Raw genomic sequence first — 21,046 nt, forward strand, 5'->3', positions numbered from 1 at the left:
TGCAATAGATCTGACGATTTTCAATGTACGACTGTCCGCTTCCTTCCAAAGCCGACGGCGAACAAAAAAAAAAAAAAAAAAAAAAAAAAAAAAAAAAAAAAAAAAAAAAAAAAAAAAAAAAAGGGGAAAGAGGAAGGAGGGTAGGAAAGGTGAAGAAGAGCGAAAAAAGTTAACTAAGATGCATCAGCCGTGAATCGAACACGGGGCCCATCGAATCGATTCCAGGAATGGCAACGATGGATTTTACCACTAAACCACTGATGCGATCAATGATTTTTGCTTGATGTCAGGTGACAACAGTCACACTCATGTTTGTAAAATTTTGCGTCGTAGTTACTTCAAAGATCAGGCTTACAACCCACATCGCAATACTCTTATTCCCTGATATTTTCTGCCAGACAGATGAACGAACTTGTGGCATGTCACCCAAATGGCTTGCAAAAATAACGAAGCACGCTGGTGGCGCTCAACGGTCGATATATTATCACCAGCCAATTCTGCCCTAAAAAAAAAAAAAAAAAAAAAAAAAGCCGCCAACATGTTGAAGAAGCAATTCGATACATAGCCGCTGAGACGGGTTACATCAGCACGCAAGCAAGCCACTTTTTCTCCCCTTAAAATCTGCGCTTGTTTTACGGAGAATGCCGAAAACAAGACTTTGGAATTTACGTAAAGTACCTGCTATCGACTTATTTTCCCCAGACTTGGTGGAACCTGGGCTTTTCTGGGCATCCGTCATTTCGACGCAACTGACCCTTGGGATTGGAAACGTATGTACGATTCGTAATCGCAAAATGCCGACAGATCAAAGCCGCATTTCCAATTGACGACAGAGTTGTAAGATAGCGACTTCAAGAGCCGCATTGTTGTTTGTATTAAAATGAAAAAAAAAATCCCGATGTTGCTTTGCGAATTTTTATTTTTTCCCCAGGGGGAACAGCCTTACCGTAGAATCTTCTGTCACGGTAGAAAACTCCCTATGCCGAATCTTCCGACGACGATCGAAGGGCGGTGGGACCTCCCGCTGGGCGAACCTTTAGTGGTGGCGCCGCGCTTTCGTCATTCGTCATTGCCAAGAAAGTAAACTCCACGCCAGTTTGTTCAAACTGCCGAGCTCAGAGTCTGGAGAATTCCAACAGAGACATAAACGCGGGAAGAAAAAAAAAGGTGGGATTGTTGGATGGAAGCCACATGGCTCGTCCCGATTTTCGGGAACTTAGGGGGGATGCAACAGTGGCGTGGTCGATCTATCCCAGGTACCTTTTTTTTTTTTTTTTTTCAAAAGGCCTGCATCCCCAGGTAGACTTTTTTCAACGGTGAAAGATTTATGGTAGATTTTTATATTGTTCTGTGTACTAGCCGTTATACCACTTTCTCCAGCTCAACAGCTTCATCTCTTTCTAAACCTTGATTCACTCTGATATCGGAGTCATTACCGTAAACCAACCTCTTTCCCCCTTCCACACCCAGCACATCCAACCATGACAGCAGACGACTCCAATGCGGCGACCGCAAAGTATGGAGGCGAAGGCGAAAGCTCGCCTCCGGTCGTACGCATGATGGTCCTCGAGACGGATGAGCCGCATCCCAAATCACAAGAGAGGAAGGGGACGTACGGAGAGAACCTCCACCGCCACTTCAAGGCCGCTGGCGACGAGCACAAGCCGCGCCTTGGCATCGAGACCGACATTCGGTTCGTCGTGGCCGACAAGGGAGGCGAGGTACCCAAGGCGTCCGAGTTTGAAGGGTTCCATGCCGTGCTGCTGACGGGCAGCATGTACGACGCGCATGGCGACAACGACTGGATCAAGGACCTGATGACTTTGCTGAAGGGTCAGTGTTTCCGCATGCGTCTTGCATTTTTCAAATATGACTTTTCAAATACGACTTTCTAGACTTGATTAGATACCAATGACAGGAAACATCTATCTCGAATCTTTGTGCTAACCGTCCCCCTTTGATCGCACAGAGCTCTGGGAGACCAGGCCCGACATGCGCTTTTCGGGCATCTGCTTTGGCCACCAGCTACTGTGCCGCCTGCTCGGGTCCGAGGTCAGGCCGTCCCCGTCCCAGGACTGGGAGCTCGGCCACTCGCAGATCAACCTGACTGCCGTGGGGCAGCGTCTCTTCCAGACCGAAGACCAGGCTGTGTATCTGCACCAGATGCACCAGGACCACGTGGTGGCGCCGCCGTCGCACTCGAGCGCCAACGGCCTGTTGGCCGAGAATGTCAAAGTCGCCGTCTGGGGCAGCAGCCCCCACACCGAGGTCCAGGGCGTCTACATCCCGCGCCGCATGTTCACCGTGCAGGCGCACCTCGCCTTTGATGAGCATATGGTGAAGCGTGAGATGGAGATGCGGATTGAGCAGGGCGCCATAGAGGGCAAAGACCGGGAGACGGCCGAGCGGGCGGCCGAGACGGCCCACCTGGACCACGATGGCGATGTTGTTGCCGCCGCCATCCTAAGGTTTTTCCATGGTGATGATGACGACGATTATGACAACAAATAAGATGTCAATCTCCATGTGAAGGTGGTTCAAGTTGAATGAGTCGTCAACATAATTAGGTAGGCACACTTTTTGGAAGAAGTAGCGGCACCTATGTAGAAATAGGGTGTATAGTGTGTGTTGTCTTGAAAGTCATCTCATCATCAACACATGGGTATAAACTTAATATAAAAATTGCCCCAAACCCCGGTGCTCAGCCTCAGGTACACTTCCAGAATAAGAGACAGCTGGATAATATCAGCTTATATGGCGGAAATGAACACAAAGTAACGCCATCTTTGAAGCAACATAGATAAATAAATCAACATGGCATGCTTCACCCCGGAGGAACCCACCCAATCTTCTTGATGGGCCAGGACAAATGAACACGGTACTGTGGCTCCAGATGTCGATAAATACCAGACATTGTGTGATGAGGCCAACCCTCAGTCATCCAGCCAAAGTCCACATCCTTGACGATGACGACTGAGTACGCGTATATGATGAGAGCATTCGGCGTAAAGTTCTTTAGCAGCTCCAGAAACTTGGTATCATCGGCAACCGCAACAAACGAGTACCAGCCCATGTCCCGCGCATGCTTCTCCGGAAAGCCCTTGTCATCGTAAGTTACCGAATAGCACTGGGATACGCCGTTGATTATTCTGATGTACCGGTCGCGCAGCTCGCGGTTGCGGTACTCGCTGTCCATGATGTACTCGCGCAGCCGGCGAAAAGGCTCCGCCTCTGGCTTCCCCGAGGAGGTTGCGAGCATGTTCATGCACTTGACTGTCAGGGAGGCCAGGGCTCCAACGGGCCCGCGCTCCAGTCGCGCCCACTGCTCCTTGTCGTCGGGAATGATGGCGCGGGTGAGGACGGACCACTCAAGAATATGCTCGTTCTTCATCTCGTGCGGCCCACCGCCCATGGGTAACCAACTTTCGGGGGTTGGGCCCCTTGCAAGCGCAAAAAAGGCGGCGACCAAAGCAAACATGTACAGGGCGTGACATGTGACCTCGTTCACACCACTTGACAGCAGGGGCCCAACCAGCTTCTCGGCCTGATACCAGTGGTTTTTGGCCTGGCTAAAGTAGTAATCGGAGCTACGGTGGCGGCCGGCCTCGGGGAAACGGCCTAGGTGGACGCTTGATAGGGCGAGAATGGCGTGCATAAGAAAAGGGTGGTCGAGAGCCAGCTTCGGCACACCCTCCCGCCAAAGGTCCAAGATGTGACTATGACGAGACATGGAGTTGACAGTAGAGTTGGTAAAGTTTAGCAGAAGTTCAAGGTCATCTATGTTCAGATTGCGCCCATAGTTGGATCCGGGACTGTTGGGGGGTGGAAGAGGCCCTGCAGCAACGGTGACAGCCGCCATGGCTATGGCGATATCCGAAGTTCGACGGGGATCATGTTGATTGCCCATCGTGTTGCTGTAATTATTCGGGGGCGACGACGTGGCCGACGCCGACCCCATAGGCGCAAAAGTCGATTGCCTTGGGTCATTTTTGGGAACGATGCCGCGTGAGGCTGGTGATTGCGGCGAGATTGATTGCTGTTGATGATGTTCATACAGATTATGCTGGGGCTGACCTGCGGGTATTGGTGGTTCAAGATACTGGCAGGTCAATTGCCTGGCCAGGCAAAAACCACAAGTAGGATGACTCTCATCGCACTGGAGATTTCGCGTTTACGTGGAGGCGCCCAGGGAAAATTATTAGTCCACATTATTTGTCTGATCAAGAGTGACAGACAGAAAGAGAGGGTCCTAATTAATCTAGAATAGATTATTACGTACCTTGACCCTTCGAGCTTTGCAGTTCACACATCCCAACCTCGACTTGCGATGTGGTCGACGAAGCGCATTTTTGCCGAGCTCGCGTTGCTGACCTGTGTTGCTCTGCGTGTGCCCGGAGGCAGCCGCAGAGGCCGGTGAAGAAGCGGCAGGAGCAGTAGCAGAAGCAGGAGCTTGAGCTTGAGCTTGAGCTTGCTGTGGCGGCGGCGAGGGATAGAGAGTCGTTGGTGGGTGAAGTGGTGGTGGTTGCGTTGATGGGACGTTCATGTCTACGAGAGCGAGAAACGTATCGAACGAACCATGAAGTCTACCGTATGTATCGTACTTCGTACCTTAATCCAAGTGAGGAAAGAAAAGGCGCAAAGAAAGGCAATGGGGGAAGCCTAGGGCAGCCGCATAGTGCGGATGATGTTGGCTGCATCATTTGCTTGTCGGTGGTCCTGGTCCTCCCTTACCTTGTCTGGTAGATGATGGGCGCACGGGGCCGCTGTAGCGAATCAGCCAGCCCCGCAGCACCCGTCCCTAGGTAGGTACCTTTCCTATCCATAGCCTTCGACGTACCGTGCATTTCGTTTGTCTCGGCCGAAGACCCAACCGAGTGACAAAAGCATCTGAATTCACTCCTTCTCTGTCCAGACCCATTGTTAGTGGTCTAGATTTCCAAACTCAGTTATCAGCACAGCCCCTTACGACAGTAGGACAACCGCAAATTAAATTCAGATGTACAACTAATTATCGTATTAAAGTTTCCCAGCAGGGTGGTGCAAAATAGTAAATGGTTTCAATTATTTTCAGACAAAAGTTACGATTGTTGTTGCCATCTGAAGTGACAAAGAAGTGCAGTCTAACAAAAAAAAAAAAAGAAAAAAAAAAAGATCAAAAAATCAAAACAAAACAAGATCTATCGCATTATTCTCGCTCGCCAATTTGCCATCAACTTCACCATGGCTTTCATGGACAAAATTTCTGTCACTTTCTGGATTCGATCGGATCAACTTTCGTATTTGTCGTATGCCTGATTTATTTTTGGTTTGTGCAAGGTGGGGTCGGCGAATGGCGCCGAGGGACAGGGTAGGCATGCAGCAAACCACCTTTAAAACGTGTCGCACGGACAGTTCGTCTTGCTCCGTCTGCTAACACGCTCTTGCCCAAACGGGCCAACTGGACCCGCTTTGATCACCCAAAACCAGAAACAAGGCAGGGTAAATACTGACCCGACTATGACAGAACAGGCAGGAAAGAAGTCATCGAGGAATAGACCGCCCCGATGTCACCCATTTGACTGGTGTAAGCAGGAAACGGGATGTCATAATAACCGAGAACCCAAAACACAAAAGACGTCAGTCTTTGCATGATGGCTACCAAGTTCCAAGTCGTATAACTATGGTAACGAGTTACAGGTAATTTCCGGTATTTACTCCATGAGATTTTGGGAGTTCGAGGGGGGTTTTGTCATATATTCATTTGATACGCAACTTTTATTTTCAATGCGCATTGGATCCTTTGAAATGTTGAGATACGATGGGCAGTATGTAGGTAGGTAAGGTATGTATTTGAGGTAGGTACTACTAAGGTACCTACTAGGGCAAGTCTAAGTGTAGCTATCTTGATGAGCTGGGCATTTTATTCAGACACCATTGAATGGGTCCCTTTTTTTTTTTTTTTTTTTTTTTTTTTTTTTTTTTTTTTTTTTTTTTTTTTTTTTTTTTTTTTTTTTTTTTTTTTCGACCTTCTTTTTCTTCTTCTCTTTTCTACATTACTCATAATTGCCTGTCACTGGGCCCCTTTCCTAGTCAGTAGACACACCACTTAACACTTACCCAGCTTGGCAGGCAACCGCGCGGACTCTGGTCTTGGCTAACTTGATTAGTTAGTTAGCCTCGTCTCAATTTCACTGGGCCCCGAGGGAACACCGGCCAAAAAAGATGCGATTTTCCAACGAACGGTATTCTCCCCGTCCCGCATTGGATCGATCTCCACGGGTTATCCACTTGCTATACCACCCCGCTCAAGCATGTCAAACTAACTCGACTTGGAGTTTACTACGTAGATTCATGCCCTCAAGCCTCAACTTTTCGACGCTTGGTTTTGTGCTGGAGTGCGCCGCATTGCGTTCTCTCATTTGGGCTGCGATCAGCCTTGATTTGGAATACGCACACGTGAAGTCAATAAATGGCTCAAAAAAGTCTTAGTCTTCTAGCAATGCGCTTTGCATATTGAATTGAACTTATGATAGGCTGGCTGCAGGTTATCGTTCGGCCGAGTAGACATCAGACTTAACTTTTTTTTCACTGTTATATCAGCCTCGGCCTGTTAATGCCTAAGCTCTTTTTGGTGCCAACAGTACACATCTTCGAGCAGTATTGACTCCATGCCATCCACAGGGGTCTGTTGGTCGTCGTATCTTTTGTCCTGTGCGAGAAAGGTACACATCAAAACCTAACGACTCAAGCCTCGCTATGCCACGGCAAGCCAGTGAGTGCGCTGATAAAATATCGTCCCACGTTCAGCAAAACGTCCTACTCCGTAGGGAGACATTGAAGAAAAACAGATTAGAAAAAAAAACCATGCTGCCAAAGGCGATATTTGCCAGGGTGCCCATGCTGAGTATCCAGATCAGGAAGTTGCCGAGGATGGTCTCTTTGCGCCACCGCAGCCTTTTTTCTGTCTTCGAAATGTGCTTACACCCTCACGGAAAAGTGTTGGTGATCCTGCGCAAAACACCAGGGTTGGGCTCTCCTTTTTCATGCAGAGGATAATGGTGGTTGTTATACTACTGCTCCGAATGTATGGTTTGTTACATTGACTTCGACAGTTCTTTGTGATTGACGTGCAGCTTGAGATAGAACACAAAACCAACACGCCGCAAAATTAGACGATGATGCAAATAAAGGTCCAAAGCAGTAGTATGGAAATGTTGTCTGGGTCGAAAATGACGATCCCGTAAAAACCGACTTGATAAGCGAGATAAACGATATCGTCGGCTGAGGCGATAGCGACCACATACTCTGTAGCACTTGAGGACCACCCTCCATCTATTTGTTACCTAATTCCAACGAAAAGCCGAAATGGTCGTGGGTCTAGTGTCACCCTTTTCGACCAAGTCCTTGAAACCAACCGTGAATTTACTGCCCTGCCCTGTACGTAGTACTAGTTTCCATGGCCGTAACTGACGGGCTTCCAAGAGCTAGCAGCGTGGCGAGCAGGGGGCCAAAGGGGCGTTGCAGGGAGAGCAGCGCCCGTTTCAGGCGGTGTGCTGCCCAAACTTTACTACGGTACAAACTTGTTGGCAACAGGCCCAGGATGATGGCGCTGGCGTTCAAATCAGCCTTCCTGTGTTCAGGCAGGGTCTCGAAGATGCAGCTGATGCCCGGGCTGATGAGGGAGGACAGAGTTGCGCCTTGTGGTGATGTTGCCTGTATTGTTCTCGACGTATTCTGCTGGGCAAATATTAAGGTTGGTTTCTTCAGGCATTCTGTTGTCTGCCTACCAGTCTGCCGATCACATGGAGTTCATGTGATCAAAAGCTTCCATCGACTTACTCATTCCAAAACGGGAAGAATCGGTCAAAATGTGTGGTCGGTATTGCGTGGACCGTTTCCACTAGCAATGCCGACGCCACAAGGGCGAGAGGCCCACGCCCAGGAGGCATGCATGCTGTATTCTGGTGTTGTGGTGGTGGCTCTTGCTTTTGAATTCGTATTCACAGACCACCATGGCAGTCGCGACCTGCAAAACACTTGATCCGGAACACTCATGCCCGTTCCTTGATAGGTTCAAAATGTCGAAAGGGTGCGACAATCGCTCCTTTCTATTCTCGAGCAGCGCCTGCATTGTTACACTTCATCACCAAGTAAGTCACGATACAATCTCACAAAGGAAAAATAAAGGAGATGGGTGAAAGTAAAGCCGCCCCTCAACGACTGGTTGACCGGTCAGAGAAGCTCTCCCAGCCTGCCCTTTTCTCGTATTTGCTTTCTCTTTCATACTGTAGTGTTTTCTTCTGCCTACTCTTGAATCTAGGATACGCCACTGGGTCACAGCAAAATTAACCCAAGACCATACTGTAAGAGTGGTGTGGGTCGGATCTCACTGCAGCGAGCAGGCGCTAATCGTAGCCCCCTTTGGTAAGGCAGACCCCCAAAATCCAATCCTGCGACGAGAAACACACTTTTCTGCATTTTGAAAATTCTTGGCAAGGTGACCTATTGGTCCAGCGGCTGCGTCGCCCAACTGTTCTACATATGGGCATACCCACTCCGAAGCTCTAGTCAACACATACTCTTTGGTGATCACTCTGCGCAGAGGTAATCCGGTGTGTCTAAATGCCGAAGCAAAGAGCATCGCGCAAGTTGTCCCATCGCAGCGTTGGCACTCGCATTTCCCCAGGAGCTTCACCATCCAATTCAAAACACCGGGCTATCAAGTGTCAGCATGTACAATCCTTTTTCGCGTATCCCAGTCTTACCACCCTGCCGCAGCTCCTCGACAGACCGATGCTGCCATTCTCGAGTATCCCGGCTGAGCGTGAGACTGTAACCAATACGACCTTGGCCCCTCGTAAAGCACATTTCTGTTTCTTCGCCAACGACTCAGTGGGCATGGAGCAATATGACCAATCGGATATTGGCCCTGCTGTCGTACCAGACCCAGAGACGAGGCCAGACATCCACCCTCACGCATCACAAATTCACGAAATATTCCCCTCCCATTAGGTGTTTGGTCGACAAAGATACGGTGCTCAAAAGCCCTTGATCTCTTTTTATTCCGACGAAGTGCCGGGCTGCATTGGCAACATGCGCAGGCGGTGATGTGGTCCGTACGCTGTATCCCCGGAAGGCTACTTACTTATGCCTGCAGAGAAGCGAACTCGCCGCCTCGTGAGCTAGAGGTCATCCATTCGGTCCGACGAGTGGGAGGACCTTGCCCGAGCCCACGATATTGACAAGTCCATCCCGGCCGATGTCCCTCTTCCCTGATGACATACGCAAGCTTGGCCTCCGCTTGACCTCCGCTTTGCAGACCTCCACAGGCCCCTGGAGCCGTATCAGCGCCATGAGTGTATGCGTTGGGACAAGGTGGGAATAGGAAGGAAATTTGAAATTAAAAACAAAAGAAAAAAACTTGCTTATGTGTTACTGATTGACGAAGGAAGTTGACAGGCACCGGTTCAGTTCTAGTGTAAGATGGCAATTGCCATCATGTTAGCCGTCCGCATATGTCGTCAGAGTTATCGCATCACCGCAAATGAGACGACCTATGAAGAAGCAGGAAATAAGTCAACGATGTCAGAGATGTAATACTTGATACCAGCCTCTTCCTACGAACAGTCTCACTGGCGATTATCAGCACGTTCTTTGTATCGCAGGAAGCATGGGAAGAGGTAGACAATAACAAAAGGATTGGTGAACGGCAAGGATATATAGGATGAACACAGAATTGCTCGGGTGGAATAACCTGCCCATGCATTCGAAACCCCGCGACGGAAGCCATCGATATATTTCGTTATTGACAACCTATATCCTACTGAGCTTGTCCTGCCTTTCTTTATCAAAGTGCTGCTCCTGAGCAAGCATGGAAATCAAGCCCGTTGCGAATGATACCCATTCAACATGAAGCATCTCGAATTGAAAGCAAGGGCAATGTTATCGATGCCTCAACCCTAACAGTGACCTTGACGGAGGAGCAAAAGGTTTTGCGGAAGATTGACCGGACAGTGCTACCCGTGAGGTGCCCTGTCTTCTTCCTGCAGTATCTCCACAAGCAAGGTCTGAGTTATGCGGGTTTCTTTGGGGGGTCATTGAAGATCTAGAACTCACACCGCAGCAATTTTGTGATATTTCTCGATATTTTACCTCGGCCAGAGTTATTTCCGAATATGCAATTCATTTATTGTTTGAGAAAATTGCCTGTGACCAAATTGGTCGGCTCTACTGTGTAGGGTGGTTTTGTGGTGATCTGCTACGTTTTCCCCGCTTTGGAATATAATTTGTCGGGCGAAATCAAAATCACTATTCTGCCCATCAAGGCAGAAAAAAGAAGAAAAAAGAAAAAGAAAACAAAAAAAAGAGTGCAAATGAATGTTATAGCTGACAGCCCCTCGATTAAAACACATACAGCATTAATTGGGTGCAATATGCCTTTTCCTCGATGCGCCTACCAACGTTGCGCCGTTCACCAGTGACCACCGTCCGCTTCCTCCTCGGCATCACAGAAGGTTGTGTTAGCTCGGAATATGTCACCATCACATCATTTTGTTACCAGAAGCAGGACTACGCCATCCGCACCGCGACCTGACTTAACATGAAAGGTCTGGTTCAGGCCATAGACTGCCTGCTTACGTACGGCATCGGTTTGATATGATAGCCTCCAACTCGCGCCCCTGGGCGGACGCTCTTCCTGGTCTGCGGCACCTTGATATCGCAACCGGTATTGTCTTTTACATCCTGATGCCGTACGGGCCGAACGACCCGTTGCTTTTGAACGAGCGCGAAAAGGTGCTCAGGGCTCGGATGTTTAGAGACAGGGAGGGCGGCGACAAGGCATCGTTTTCGGTGGGGCAGCTGAAGGAGGCCCTGCAGGTTCTCAAGGTGTGGCGTGTGTTTTGGTTCGGGGTGCTAACTACTATGCAAGCACCGGTACTTACCGTTAGTAGACTGAGAATACCAATAGCGTCGATGATGTCAGCAAATATGATTCTGACAATCAAATTGATATCAGTTTGCCTCTCTAGTCATCGAATATGTTGGTTACAATGATACCAAACGATACACATGGCTCCTTTGGGTGCCATGCAAGTCGCGCTTCTCTGGGGTTGGCGTCTTGGTCTGCTGGCTCATACCACAAAAGTAACGAAATCGGACCTTCGTCGTCCTCATCATGATCGTGCCGCCGCTCGCCGATACAACACACCTCCTCGAGCTCCCGCTCGACGCCGGCTCAGGGATCATCGTCGCGTCACGTTTGGCCTCGTGCATCTTGGCCGTCGCATCGCCGCTCCTCAGCCTGGTCTCGTCCAACATCAGGATAACACCAGACGCGCCGTCGTCAATCATTGGCCGTTGCGCCGGATGCATCGGTGCGCCGTAGCTGTAATGTGTGGACCGAGAGGCCGAGGTGTTTCAAGGTCGTGGTCACCAGCACCATCGGATTGTTGCTTCTGGCGGTTGCTGTGCTGCTGTGCCGGTTCTTGTACGGATGTGTGCGGGATAAAGCGAGACGTGACGGGCGAGGTTCCGGGGCCGGCGGATGTTGGAATGGAGGCAGAGTGCGGAAAGTACGGGGCAGATTTGACGGATAAGCAGGATCGTAGGTTCAGCTATAGCTGGTAAAATATTTATCAGTACTCTTTTTTTTTCTTCTCTTCTTTTTCTGTAAGGTACCTAGTTTTCATGATTTGAATAGTGGAAATGTAAGTTTTGCAGGTGAATTACAGACGCCCGAAAGCACCTGCGCTATCACCTGCACGAGAACAGATGTTAAAAAAACTATTGAATAGAAACTGCCTTTCGACTTACACGATGTTAATTGCTTCTCAATTACTAAAATAAAATATAAAAAAAAGGTCCGCCGACTGAATACTCCCACACCTATGGACAAGCTTAGGATCCTTCCATGCGCCAAGCCGAATTGGGAATCTTGACGATCATGAGTCCGCGTGCCGCGAACCAGCCCTGTGTCGCGCTGAACACTCCGAGCCGGTGGCCATTTTGCGAAAAGGGTAAAAAGAATGCAACCGGCGGGGGTGGAGGTTCGCCGCCGGGGAGAAGTGCGCCTGTTCGTGGGTCCTCTCCACCGCCGGCTCATCAGGTTTCCAACGTACCACTCGGCAGGGCCCCTCTGGGTACCCACGTAGCAGCCGACGGCGAGGCTACGCATAAAGTTGACGCTAAGGGTCCCTTTTTTTCCTTTTTTTTTTTTTTTTTAGACGAAAAAAAAAAATCGGTATTCAATTTCGCCGACGAATCGCCGCCGTTATACATTTTCGCCAAACGCAACGGGATACATGTCGATTCAAGCAAAAGTCCATGGGTGAGGGTTTGGGCTGATAAGACAATACTATTTAGGGGTATTTTCCGGTCACTCCCGAAAACTTCTTGGATGTCTGAATTATTGATGGGGAGGAGGGCGGTTAGTTGAGACTCATTCAATCGTAGAATTGGTGCGGAGATGCGGCCGAAAATCTACTACGTAACCCGAGCTCAAAACTAGGAAGGGTTTACCTTGGGATGGATGGCTGTGCGTACTTAGGGGGGGAAAAAAGAGGGTAGCCTTTTCCGTGATGCGCGAAATATCGAAAACAGGCTCGGCAGGATGGATTTTTGTCAGAAAAGCCTGTAGCAAAGTTCAGACTGATAGATGGAAAAAAAAAAAAGAAAAGGAAAATATTCCGCCTGTCATTTGAGCTCAATCCAAGATATGGGAGTCGAATCATCTGAAAGTACGAATCATTTCAAACGCCTAAGCTTGCATCGCTGCACTGCCTCCTTTGAGCTTCAACAATGAACCAAGCTTTGCCCCTTATTTTTATTTTTTTCGTCCCGAGTCTCTTTCCTCTTTTGTGTTTCCCCCTCCTCGCGAGATGATTTGTCCCAATCTGATCAAGTCATTTTTCTGTTGAGGAGGACGAACTACATCATAGCACACAGTAGAAGGGTTGAGCGCAAATCCCATCCCCTATCCTCCCCTGCAAAATGGGAATCTCAGCAGGCCGATGGTGGCCAGGGAAGTATTCAGCTCGACTGCAGTGCTACACGGACGTACAGGGGCTTCTACTAACAAGGCCTCCCTCTTCTTGGCGACTAATGTGGTTCTTACTTTGTAAAAAAATCTAAGGGATGAGGGGACATGGGAGACAAGTGTAAAGGTAATAGTACGAAGTACTTCTGGAGGACTTTAATTCATATGTCAACTAGGAAGCAATCGTCGAGGATGGACTCGGGAGGAGGGGCGACTGACCGCTGTTTACATTTCTTATCTATATAGGGGATGTGACGCATGAGGTTTTCTTTTATTTCATTTCTATGACTATGCGTACGTGACAATAGATGGAAAACAAGGAGAAACGAAAAGCAAAGCAAAACAAGGCAATCACAGAGTCAATTCCCAGCGAGCAATGCCCAACCAATGATAGACATTTGCGAGAAGGGGCTTGGCACTAGCTTTAGATATCTTCTATGCTTGGAACAGGTTGGGTCAAAAATTCGCAGTCTGAGCGTAAAAAATAGGCAGGGTGAAGTTCATGGAAAAACGTCATGATTATAGATGACGATGAGACATGTACGGTTGATACAAGAAAGCAAGTTTTTCAAGCTTGGAGAGGCACGCTGCCAACTACGAGTGCATCGATCAGACTGTTGGAATCCACCTTTGGCCAGATCACAGGGAAGTAGTGGCCCGGTTCGTGGGTGATAGCATCCTATGCGCATGGCAACCGGAGCACTGCAGCCCCTATCAACTAATTCCCCAGTAAATCGACAGCCCGCATGGTCAGCCGAAGCTGGTTAGATGCCATGCTGGCTCCGAACCAAAGCCCCAGCTCGCAGGTCAACCTGCTAAAGGGGCCCATGCGCGACTGCTGTAAGCTCCTGGCATAGGGGGACTGTTGAGCAAGCCGATGCATCCGGGCTTTGATCAAGTCTATGCCTTTTGAGTCCATCCCCTTCAAACACGCTTGCGCTTTCCAGGCTAGGCAGCGCCAGGTAAACTTCACCCGCGCCAAGCCAGATACTTAGGCACCAACCTATCTAGGTACTTTGGTACTTGATCAAACCCACGATTCCAGTGTGAGGCATTCGGACTTGGACGTCTCGGAACTTCCCAGGTCCCTCGTCTGATCGTGCGGCACCTCTTTAACATGCATGAGCCGACAGTCTCCTGCAGCTTCTTCTGGACCACTTCGCTGTCCCATGTTAAATTTTTAGACTCCCTTTCGGCCTGTCCGGTCTCAGCTCCATGACGGGTGACGTCTCCCTCAGAGGCCAAGCTCCCGAGCTGTCTGAACTTGGCGAGTCGCGTTAGGCGTAAAAGACGTGACGCTTTGAATCAGTGTATTGAAAGCATTTCAGGGTTACAAACAACCAGTTAACCTCGCCGTCGAGCATGTTGAGGAATTTTGAGGATTGTCCACGTATGTTTTAAATGTGCAACGCCGTCTAGCCTCCGGCGCCGCCCGTAGATATCGGCCGCTAGGACTAGCCTTGGCACTAGCCCGAACTTTTGGCAGTATATAAAGCGACGACACATCTATTCATCTATGATCTCGAGAGGATCTTGGTCGCTACGACATATCAATAGATTGCAAGGGCGTTTGAATCTTGACATCGCTGAAATTCTTGCACGATGTAAACCTTGATGGCGTAGTTGTACTTTGGATCGTAAGAGCTGTCCCTGGCTGCTAGCTGATGATTTCATGGGTATTTGGATAGAATACCATGGCTGTTCCCAGGTTCGAGAAGGAGTCACTATGTTGACATGTTTAAAGGATGATGTAAATTCGTTTTTATATAAAATACGAAAGCTCCTGAATGTCCGGATAAGACACTATCATAGCCACGCGCTCCTTGGCTCAGGGATCAAGGAGGTATCAGCCGAACGAAAGGATGCTGTAGATGGCGACATTTGATGGCCCAACACCGACTTGTGCTGATTCGAGCACCTAGGGGCCTTTTCAAGCCTTGGCACAAAGTCTTTGCCGCCCCGGAGAAAAAGAGGCACACTCGTGTTAACTATTCTAGGATAAACCGGGGGGGATGCTCCGGATCAAACTCGAAGTGTGGTTTTGCAAGGACGAAGCGTCTTGGTTTACTCGTACATTGCATGGATATGCTCTCAAAGCATGGCGCGCGTGATTAATGGAAAGTTCACATCAAGCTTCCCAACCACGCGATGCTGCGGATTAGGGTCTTCACCATCGCCAGCAGGCTTTGTTGGTGGGTAGTGCTTCGCCGGGGCTCAAAGTACGCAAGCTTGGCAGGCTCCCCTGGCTATCCCGCTGGTCTGAATTCAACGCCGTCGGGTCAGGTCTATTGCGAAGATAATCTCAATATCGAGCGAGCAGGCTCCCCCACTCATGCCCTGGACTAGGCCCTAATATGTACAGGGGTCTTGGTGTCGATGGGGGTCCAGGGTTGCAGTTTGGTGCTCATCGCGACGGCCGTCCTCACCGACGATCCGGTGAACAAGGCAACAACCTGTACAAGGTCGACCTCGTTACTCTGGCAGATCTGTCCAAAGAACAGAATATCTCCGCGCTCATGTAGAGATTCGTCAGCGTCACCATGCGAGATATTTTACAGCTGCGCTTGATTATGCCAATGGAAAAAAAAAAAAACGGGGCTCCAACCCGGTTCGTTACTTGCCCATGGATGAGCTGGTCGTCTTGCACGCCGGCTAGTACGCAGAATCTGCATTATGCAGTAGTAGATCAATGTGAAGTTGGTGATCCTGGGTTGTATCCGGGCCGCTAGGCCGTACTTTTTACATCAATTCCTAAAAGCTCCCTCCATCGATGACTGGACGAACAAAGCGTATCAGATTGAAAAATCAGCCAAAAAGATCGGCATTGTGGGTAACAGTTGATATTTTTGCTTGTGCTATACGCGATTGTCATGCCTGGGGGCGTCACGGATGCCAGGATGGTCTGAAATGGACAGAGTGAGCTGGAATGAGATCTGTCATGTCCATCAATATGTTGAGAGCTCGATACGATAGTCACAGAAGACGACGACCCATGCAAAACATCCAACGCCGTGAGCGTAGTGGTTCGCACCCAACACTTGCTACTCTGGTTTTGGGGCTAACGCTTCCAGCTATAGATATCGCCTTTGGAAGAGGAAAGTCGACGAGTTGCTGCCTTTTACGCTGCCGTCGGTCATGGAATGGTCCTATAAAAAATTGTACACCGTGTTGGAGCAGCAACCTGGGTAGACCAGAGCTCTCGCTGGGCTGTCAGCATTATACAAGCTCAAACCTTGCTGGGCGGATAGGTCCCTTATTTATAGAGTACTGAGTTGTTTCTGAGAGGATTTTAACTTTATCTTCTAGCTCGTAGATATATCCGGAGCGACGCGGCACCTGGGCGGGTTTTGCGGCTTGTAGATGAATTCCAGGGTCCGGGCTGTAGGTACGCTGCAACCTGACAGTCGAATGGTGGGCCAGAGCCTATCACAACGTTGCGGGCAAAATATGAGTGAAAAAAAAAAGCATACGGACCGTTCCAAGAAAAAAAGCAAAGGACAAACATAGTGTTCATGTTTTTTTTTTTTTCTTTTCATATTTTTTTTTTTTCCTCTCCCATTCTTCTCCGTCAGGTATCGTGACATAGGCACCGGCGCCCAACGCCGACGCCGGAAGTCTATTTGACCCCATGCCTAGCTGGGTACACCAGGATCTAGGCATTCAGTTGGAGACCATAAACCCTGGCAATGGACCTGAGCGGATCAAAAGTGGTCGAATGAATTGATTTTTTCCCCCCCAAATTGACTGACCTACCAATTATGTCGAGTATATCAAATATGCAGGCGGGTGGCTGATGACACGCTTTGAGACTATGTGGTGGTAGTATGTACCTACCTAGGTACTTTTGTGTAGGAGCTCAAGTTCGGCGCAAAAGTTGACGCGCCCTGATTACACGGCAAGTAGACAAACCAACGCAAACACTGAAATATTACAGCAAATAACCTCTCCAAGATCGAATAAGAAATTATAAAAATTGAGGAGTCCTATAGAGGCGCCACTATTGAGTAAAGCCTTCTTTTTAGATTTTGAACACCTGTTTTATCTAAGGAAAGATGCGAGATTAAAATCCATGAGTTGAAGCCAAACACTTGGGCTTTTTGGGGTCGCTCGCCCAATCTTTGTTTTTGTCACTCACTTTGGCGGGCATTGGTGCAGGCAAGCGGGGTAGGCGCCACTCAATCCGCCACACGAGAAACAGTGTTGAACCTTTACTGGCTGTACAGCACAGTGTATCGATTGGATCCACCTTTTCGTGTGTCAAGTGGCAGCTCCAGCTGCCAAGTGCCAGCCTGGCAAGCAGCTTTGGCCCCCTAACCCAGGAACCTGCCGGGCCTAAGATACGGGAACTATGATCATCCCGATGATTTCCAAATCCAGTAGCGTCCTATGCCGTCTTTGTATTCCGTAAGCTGTTTGTTTTATGTCTATTTTTTGCGTTGTTTTATTTCTAATCCCGAGAAGAAACAAGCGAGATACACCCCAGGTGTCAGTTAACGTTTCCTTTGCCGCGGGGCGAGTCAGATATTTAAGGTTCTGGTGGCCCCTACGTAGTACCCAGCGGGAACCTCTGGTTTGATTTTCCTCCTCACCTAAACATCATTAATAGGCATCGTATGATGACTGTTATCTTACAAAACAATGTAACACGATGTTAAATCCGTAATCCGTACTCCCATTTATAACCTCTGCTACCCGTAAATTTTTACCGAACTGTACGAGGTCGCGGAGATAGGTACCTATACTGACAGCCTTGTTAATTATTCTTGCCCTGCGGATCAACACTAATGGATGCCTGCGTATTGGTACATCGTATTTTTCCCTGCAAGTTGAATACGTACCTATACAGTAAATCGTAGATTGGTCTTCAAAACGCCTCAATATCAGGACAGTGGTAGTTAGTTTTGAGAGTTGCACAAACATCATCAACGAATAGAGACAAAATGACAAAGAATTCGATGATTGTAATGAGCGAGGATGGATCCTTCAAAAGTTAACCCCAAGTAGCACACAGAACCAACTTAGATACAATCACGTCAGTGACTCTGTGTAACGGGTGAAGTTGCAGTCTTGGCCTTCTAGGTCATTGCGGACCAACAGCCCATTTCGGTATATTCTGAGCAGCCGGAAAATTTTCGAATTTGACACAGATCCCGGAAGGGGATGGACGGGGATCTTATCTTTTGAAGCATCATGACTGATGATGTATAATGATGGTGATATAGCAAAATGTTTTACGGCAATTGAGAGATAGATAGGGGGCAAGTAATCCCTAGATCATCAGGAGATGTCTTTCGTGATTTCTATATCTAGGTCAGCTTCCGTCTAGAAAGTAGAACAATAATGAACCTTCCTTCCGCGTACAACTAATAACTGCGACTGCAGCGGCATACTTACAATTGATTTGAACCAAGCCCATCTGTCCAACAAGCCTAATCAATACCAACCACAACACATACCTCAGGGTTGAAGCCAGGATGCATCCCCAATCAAAAGCAAACCTTCATGTCATAGTGATCGGCGCCGGCATGGGCGGCCTTTCAGCAGCCATCTCCATCAGGATGTCCGGCCACAGGGTGACCCTCTTCGAGTCGGCAAAGGAGCTCCTGGAAGTCGGCGCCGGTATCCAGCTGACACCCAACTGCACTCGCATCTTGGAGAAATGGAACCTCTCGCCCAGGCTGTGGGAAGCTGGGGCAAAGCCGTCAGAGTTTCTCATACATAGATACTCGGGCGAGGTGTTGGCCAGGGAGGAAGGGTTCGGCCGCAAGATGAAGGAAAGATATGGCTCCCCGTACTATTGCATGCACCGGGTCGACTTCCAGCAGGCACTGTATGAGCGCGCAAAGGAGCTGGGCGTCACGTTTCGGCTGGGCCAGAGGGTGACGCACATCGACTTTAACGAGGCCATCATCAACACCGAGGAAGGCGTGACGCAAAAGGGAGATCTCATCGTCGCGGCCGATGGGCTGTGGTCCAATGCCAGGGGCATGTTTTCCGGGCCCCATGACGTCCCGAAGCCGACGGGTGACCTGGCATATCGTGTGGTGCTGAGGCTGGACCAGATTGAGGATAAAGAGCTCAGAGAATGCGTGTCGAATCCAAAAGTCCGCATCTGGATTGGACCAGGGGCTCATGCCGTTGGGTATTCCCTCCGAGGCGGGACCATTTACAACATTGTGCTCCTTGTCCCGGACAACCTCCCACCCAATGTCAGTCGCCAAGAAGGATCCGTAGAGGAGATGAAGGCGCTTTTCCAAGGATGGGACCCTATATTGAACAAATTCTTGGCTCTCGTGGACAACGTGACCAAGTGGAAGCTTATGCACAGTAAGTCTTTTCGAGGCTCATCCTGACGAGAGATGAATTCGTTTCTAACATTCTTCGTCCGAAAAAAGGGGACCCACTTCCTTCCTGGGTCAACGACAGATCCAACCTCGTCTTCTTGGGCGACGCATGTCATCCCATGCTGCCCTACCTCGGCCAAGGTGCCAACTCGGCCGTGGAGGATGGCGCAGTCCTAGGCCTCCTCCTCGGGCACATTTCATCGAAAGAAGACCTACCCCAGGCGCTGAGCAGATATGAGAAGCTTAGAAAACCCAGGGGCGACGCTATACACGATGCGACTTTTGATCAGGTAAGTTTTCTTTCTCCGAAGGAAAAAAAAAAAAAAAAAAACAAGTTGTTTAACACCCAACAAATTCGAACAAATGGACTGATAATGGATGATATAGAGAGACGATTTTCACCTGCCCGACGGCCCGGAACAAGAGGCGCGAGACGCGATTTTCCTATCCCAGCTGGGTAAGGATCAGTTGGCAGCGCCCTTCCCAAGCAGGTGGACGTGTCCTCAAGTCCAGCCGTGGCTGTACGGCTATGATGCGTATAAAGAGGTCGAGAAAGAACTGGTGGCGAACCCTTTCGAGAACAGAAATTCGTACAAGCAGATTGAGAGAGAAATGATGGCGATGTCGTTCGAGAGCAGACTGTAAATTAGAGACTGACTCCACAGCGGAACTGGTCCGCCACTTGCACTGACAAGGGGGAGAGGATGGAAAATGAGGATTGACTTGCGCTACGATGGAAGTTGGGATATAGAAGCTATTTCATCCCCTTTCTTGGGGGCTGTCAATGCATTAGACTTTAGACTTTGTCCTTCTACTTGTGCGCCGCGCAGCGACTTCGGAGTATTGACTCGTTTGGGACGAGGATATCCCCTGCTCGCATAGACTCATTTGTATTTAATTAAAGTGATTTCAAGAGAGCATCTCTAAAAGGCCTGGAAAAGACAGTGCGAGACATGCAAGAAAAACATATTTACCTGTCAGAAAACAAACTACGATGGATATTTTGCAGATACGATATCAAGTGTCCTTCCTACACTGAACCAAATCAAAACTACGACGAAACTTCTCAGTCTGCCACCTCAAGACTCCTCAAGACCCAGCTTCTAGAAACGGCACGCCGGAGCATTCCTCCCGAACGTGATTTGCAGAACGTCACTTCGGAACATTTAAGTATTCTTTTTTGCTTTGGCGCCTTACCCATCAAGAACTAATATCAAAGAAGTGTCGTCATGTGGCAGGAAGAAAAATGTAGTTGAGATAGTGCGAGCGCGCCCTGAACGGCAAGCATGGCAGCTTCCAGATTGGCTAACCGATGGCCATAGGTTACCTACCTTTCCTTACTCAGGCCTCGAAGTTGATCTCGGGAACAGAGAAACTTGGTCATGCTGAGTGCCCCCCAAGGAAATGACGGACTGGAAGGTCCGAAACTCAACTCTTTATCCAAAGTTTCCAGAAGGCCATGTTGCAGTCCTCAGTACCTTAAAGGGCCTCACTTGCCCTTTACTGCGGGGAAGCAAGCTGAGCTTGTGTCCAGGCCGCAAGCGACCCGCGATGAAGAAGCAAAAGTCATGATAAAATCTCAACAGCAGGGATCTACAGAAACATGCGTGAAAGCTGTAGAAGACCTTTTTTTCGGCCGATCAGTCTCGCTGGTATAATCATTCATGGGATAAGGTGCAAAGGAAAA

General features: G+C 49.0%; 9 protein-coding genes across 9 annotated transcripts; 5 read left to right on the top strand and 4 right to left on the bottom strand.

Annotated features, from left to right (window-relative positions):
* Positions 1 to 1,349: 1,349 nt before the first annotated feature.
* PgNI_02443 (uncharacterized protein) lies at positions 1,350 to 3,431 on the top strand. Its single transcript, XM_031122509.1, has 2 exons — positions 1,350 to 1,833; positions 1,970 to 3,431. The coding sequence occupies exons 1-2, from the start codon at positions 1,482 to 1,484 to the stop codon at positions 2,509 to 2,511; spliced, it is 894 nt and encodes a 297-aa protein (XP_030988134.1). The 5' UTR covers positions 1,350 to 1,481; the 3' UTR covers positions 2,512 to 3,431.
* PgNI_02444 (uncharacterized protein) lies at positions 2,825 to 4,543 on the bottom strand (the record flags this gene model as incomplete). The annotated part of the gene is made up of 2 exons (XM_031122510.1): positions 2,825 to 4,156; positions 4,280 to 4,543. The coding sequence occupies 2 exons, from the start codon at positions 4,541 to 4,543 to the stop codon at positions 2,825 to 2,827; spliced, it is 1,596 nt and encodes a 531-aa protein (XP_030988129.1).
* A 2,046-nt stretch (positions 4,544 to 6,589) lies between these two features.
* On the bottom strand, positions 6,590 to 7,311 carry PgNI_02445 (uncharacterized protein; the record flags this gene model as incomplete). Its single annotated transcript, XM_031122511.1, has 4 exons — positions 6,590 to 6,688; positions 6,843 to 6,933; positions 6,970 to 7,049; positions 7,078 to 7,311. 4 exons carry the CDS (start codon positions 7,309 to 7,311, stop codon positions 6,590 to 6,592), a joined length of 504 nt encoding a protein of 167 aa, XP_030988128.1.
* Positions 7,312 to 7,401: 90 nt separating this feature from the next.
* Positions 7,402 to 7,928, bottom strand: PgNI_02446 (uncharacterized protein; the record flags this gene model as incomplete). Its single annotated transcript, XM_031122512.1, has 2 exons — positions 7,402 to 7,651; positions 7,819 to 7,928. The coding sequence occupies 2 exons, from the start codon at positions 7,926 to 7,928 to the stop codon at positions 7,402 to 7,404; spliced, it is 360 nt and encodes a 119-aa protein (XP_030988131.1).
* Positions 7,929 to 9,872: 1,944 nt separating this feature from the next.
* On the top strand, positions 9,873 to 10,573 carry PgNI_02447 (uncharacterized protein; the record flags this gene model as incomplete). The annotated part of the gene is made up of 2 exons (XM_031122513.1): positions 9,873 to 10,072; positions 10,396 to 10,573. The coding sequence occupies 2 exons, from the start codon at positions 9,873 to 9,875 to the stop codon at positions 10,571 to 10,573; spliced, it is 378 nt and encodes a 125-aa protein (XP_030988130.1).
* Positions 10,574 to 10,579: 6 nt separating this feature from the next.
* On the top strand, positions 10,580 to 11,128 carry PgNI_02448 (uncharacterized protein; the record flags this gene model as incomplete). Its single annotated transcript, XM_031122514.1, is given in 3 exon segments — positions 10,580 to 10,628; positions 10,643 to 10,923; positions 10,997 to 11,128. 3 exon segments carry the CDS (start codon positions 10,580 to 10,582, stop codon positions 11,126 to 11,128), a joined length of 462 nt encoding a protein of 153 aa, XP_030988127.1.
* PgNI_02449 (uncharacterized protein) lies at positions 10,716 to 11,352 on the bottom strand (the record flags this gene model as incomplete). The annotated part of the gene is made up of 2 exons (XM_031122515.1): positions 10,716 to 10,897; positions 11,043 to 11,352. The coding sequence occupies 2 exons, from the start codon at positions 11,350 to 11,352 to the stop codon at positions 10,716 to 10,718; spliced, it is 492 nt and encodes a 163-aa protein (XP_030988126.1).
* PgNI_02450 (uncharacterized protein) lies at positions 11,156 to 11,607 on the top strand (the record flags this gene model as incomplete). The annotated part of the gene is given in 2 exon segments (XM_031122516.1): positions 11,156 to 11,354; positions 11,366 to 11,607. The coding sequence occupies 2 exon segments, from the start codon at positions 11,156 to 11,158 to the stop codon at positions 11,605 to 11,607; spliced, it is 441 nt and encodes a 146-aa protein (XP_030986760.1).
* A 6,882-nt stretch (positions 11,608 to 18,489) lies between these two features.
* Positions 18,490 to 20,004, top strand: PgNI_02451 (uncharacterized protein; the record flags this gene model as incomplete). The annotated part of the gene is made up of 3 exons (XM_031122517.1): positions 18,490 to 19,342; positions 19,411 to 19,649; positions 19,747 to 20,004. 3 exons carry the CDS (start codon positions 18,490 to 18,492, stop codon positions 20,002 to 20,004), a joined length of 1,350 nt encoding a protein of 449 aa, XP_030986761.1.
* Positions 20,005 to 21,046: the final 1,042 nt, after the last annotated feature.

The sequence above is a fragment of the Pyricularia grisea genome (genome assembly GCF_004355905.1).
Source record: "Pyricularia grisea strain NI907 chromosome Unknown Pyricularia_grisea_NI907_Scaffold_1, whole genome shotgun sequence".
NCBI lineage: Eukaryota > Fungi > Ascomycota > Sordariomycetes > Magnaporthales > Pyriculariaceae > Pyricularia > Pyricularia grisea.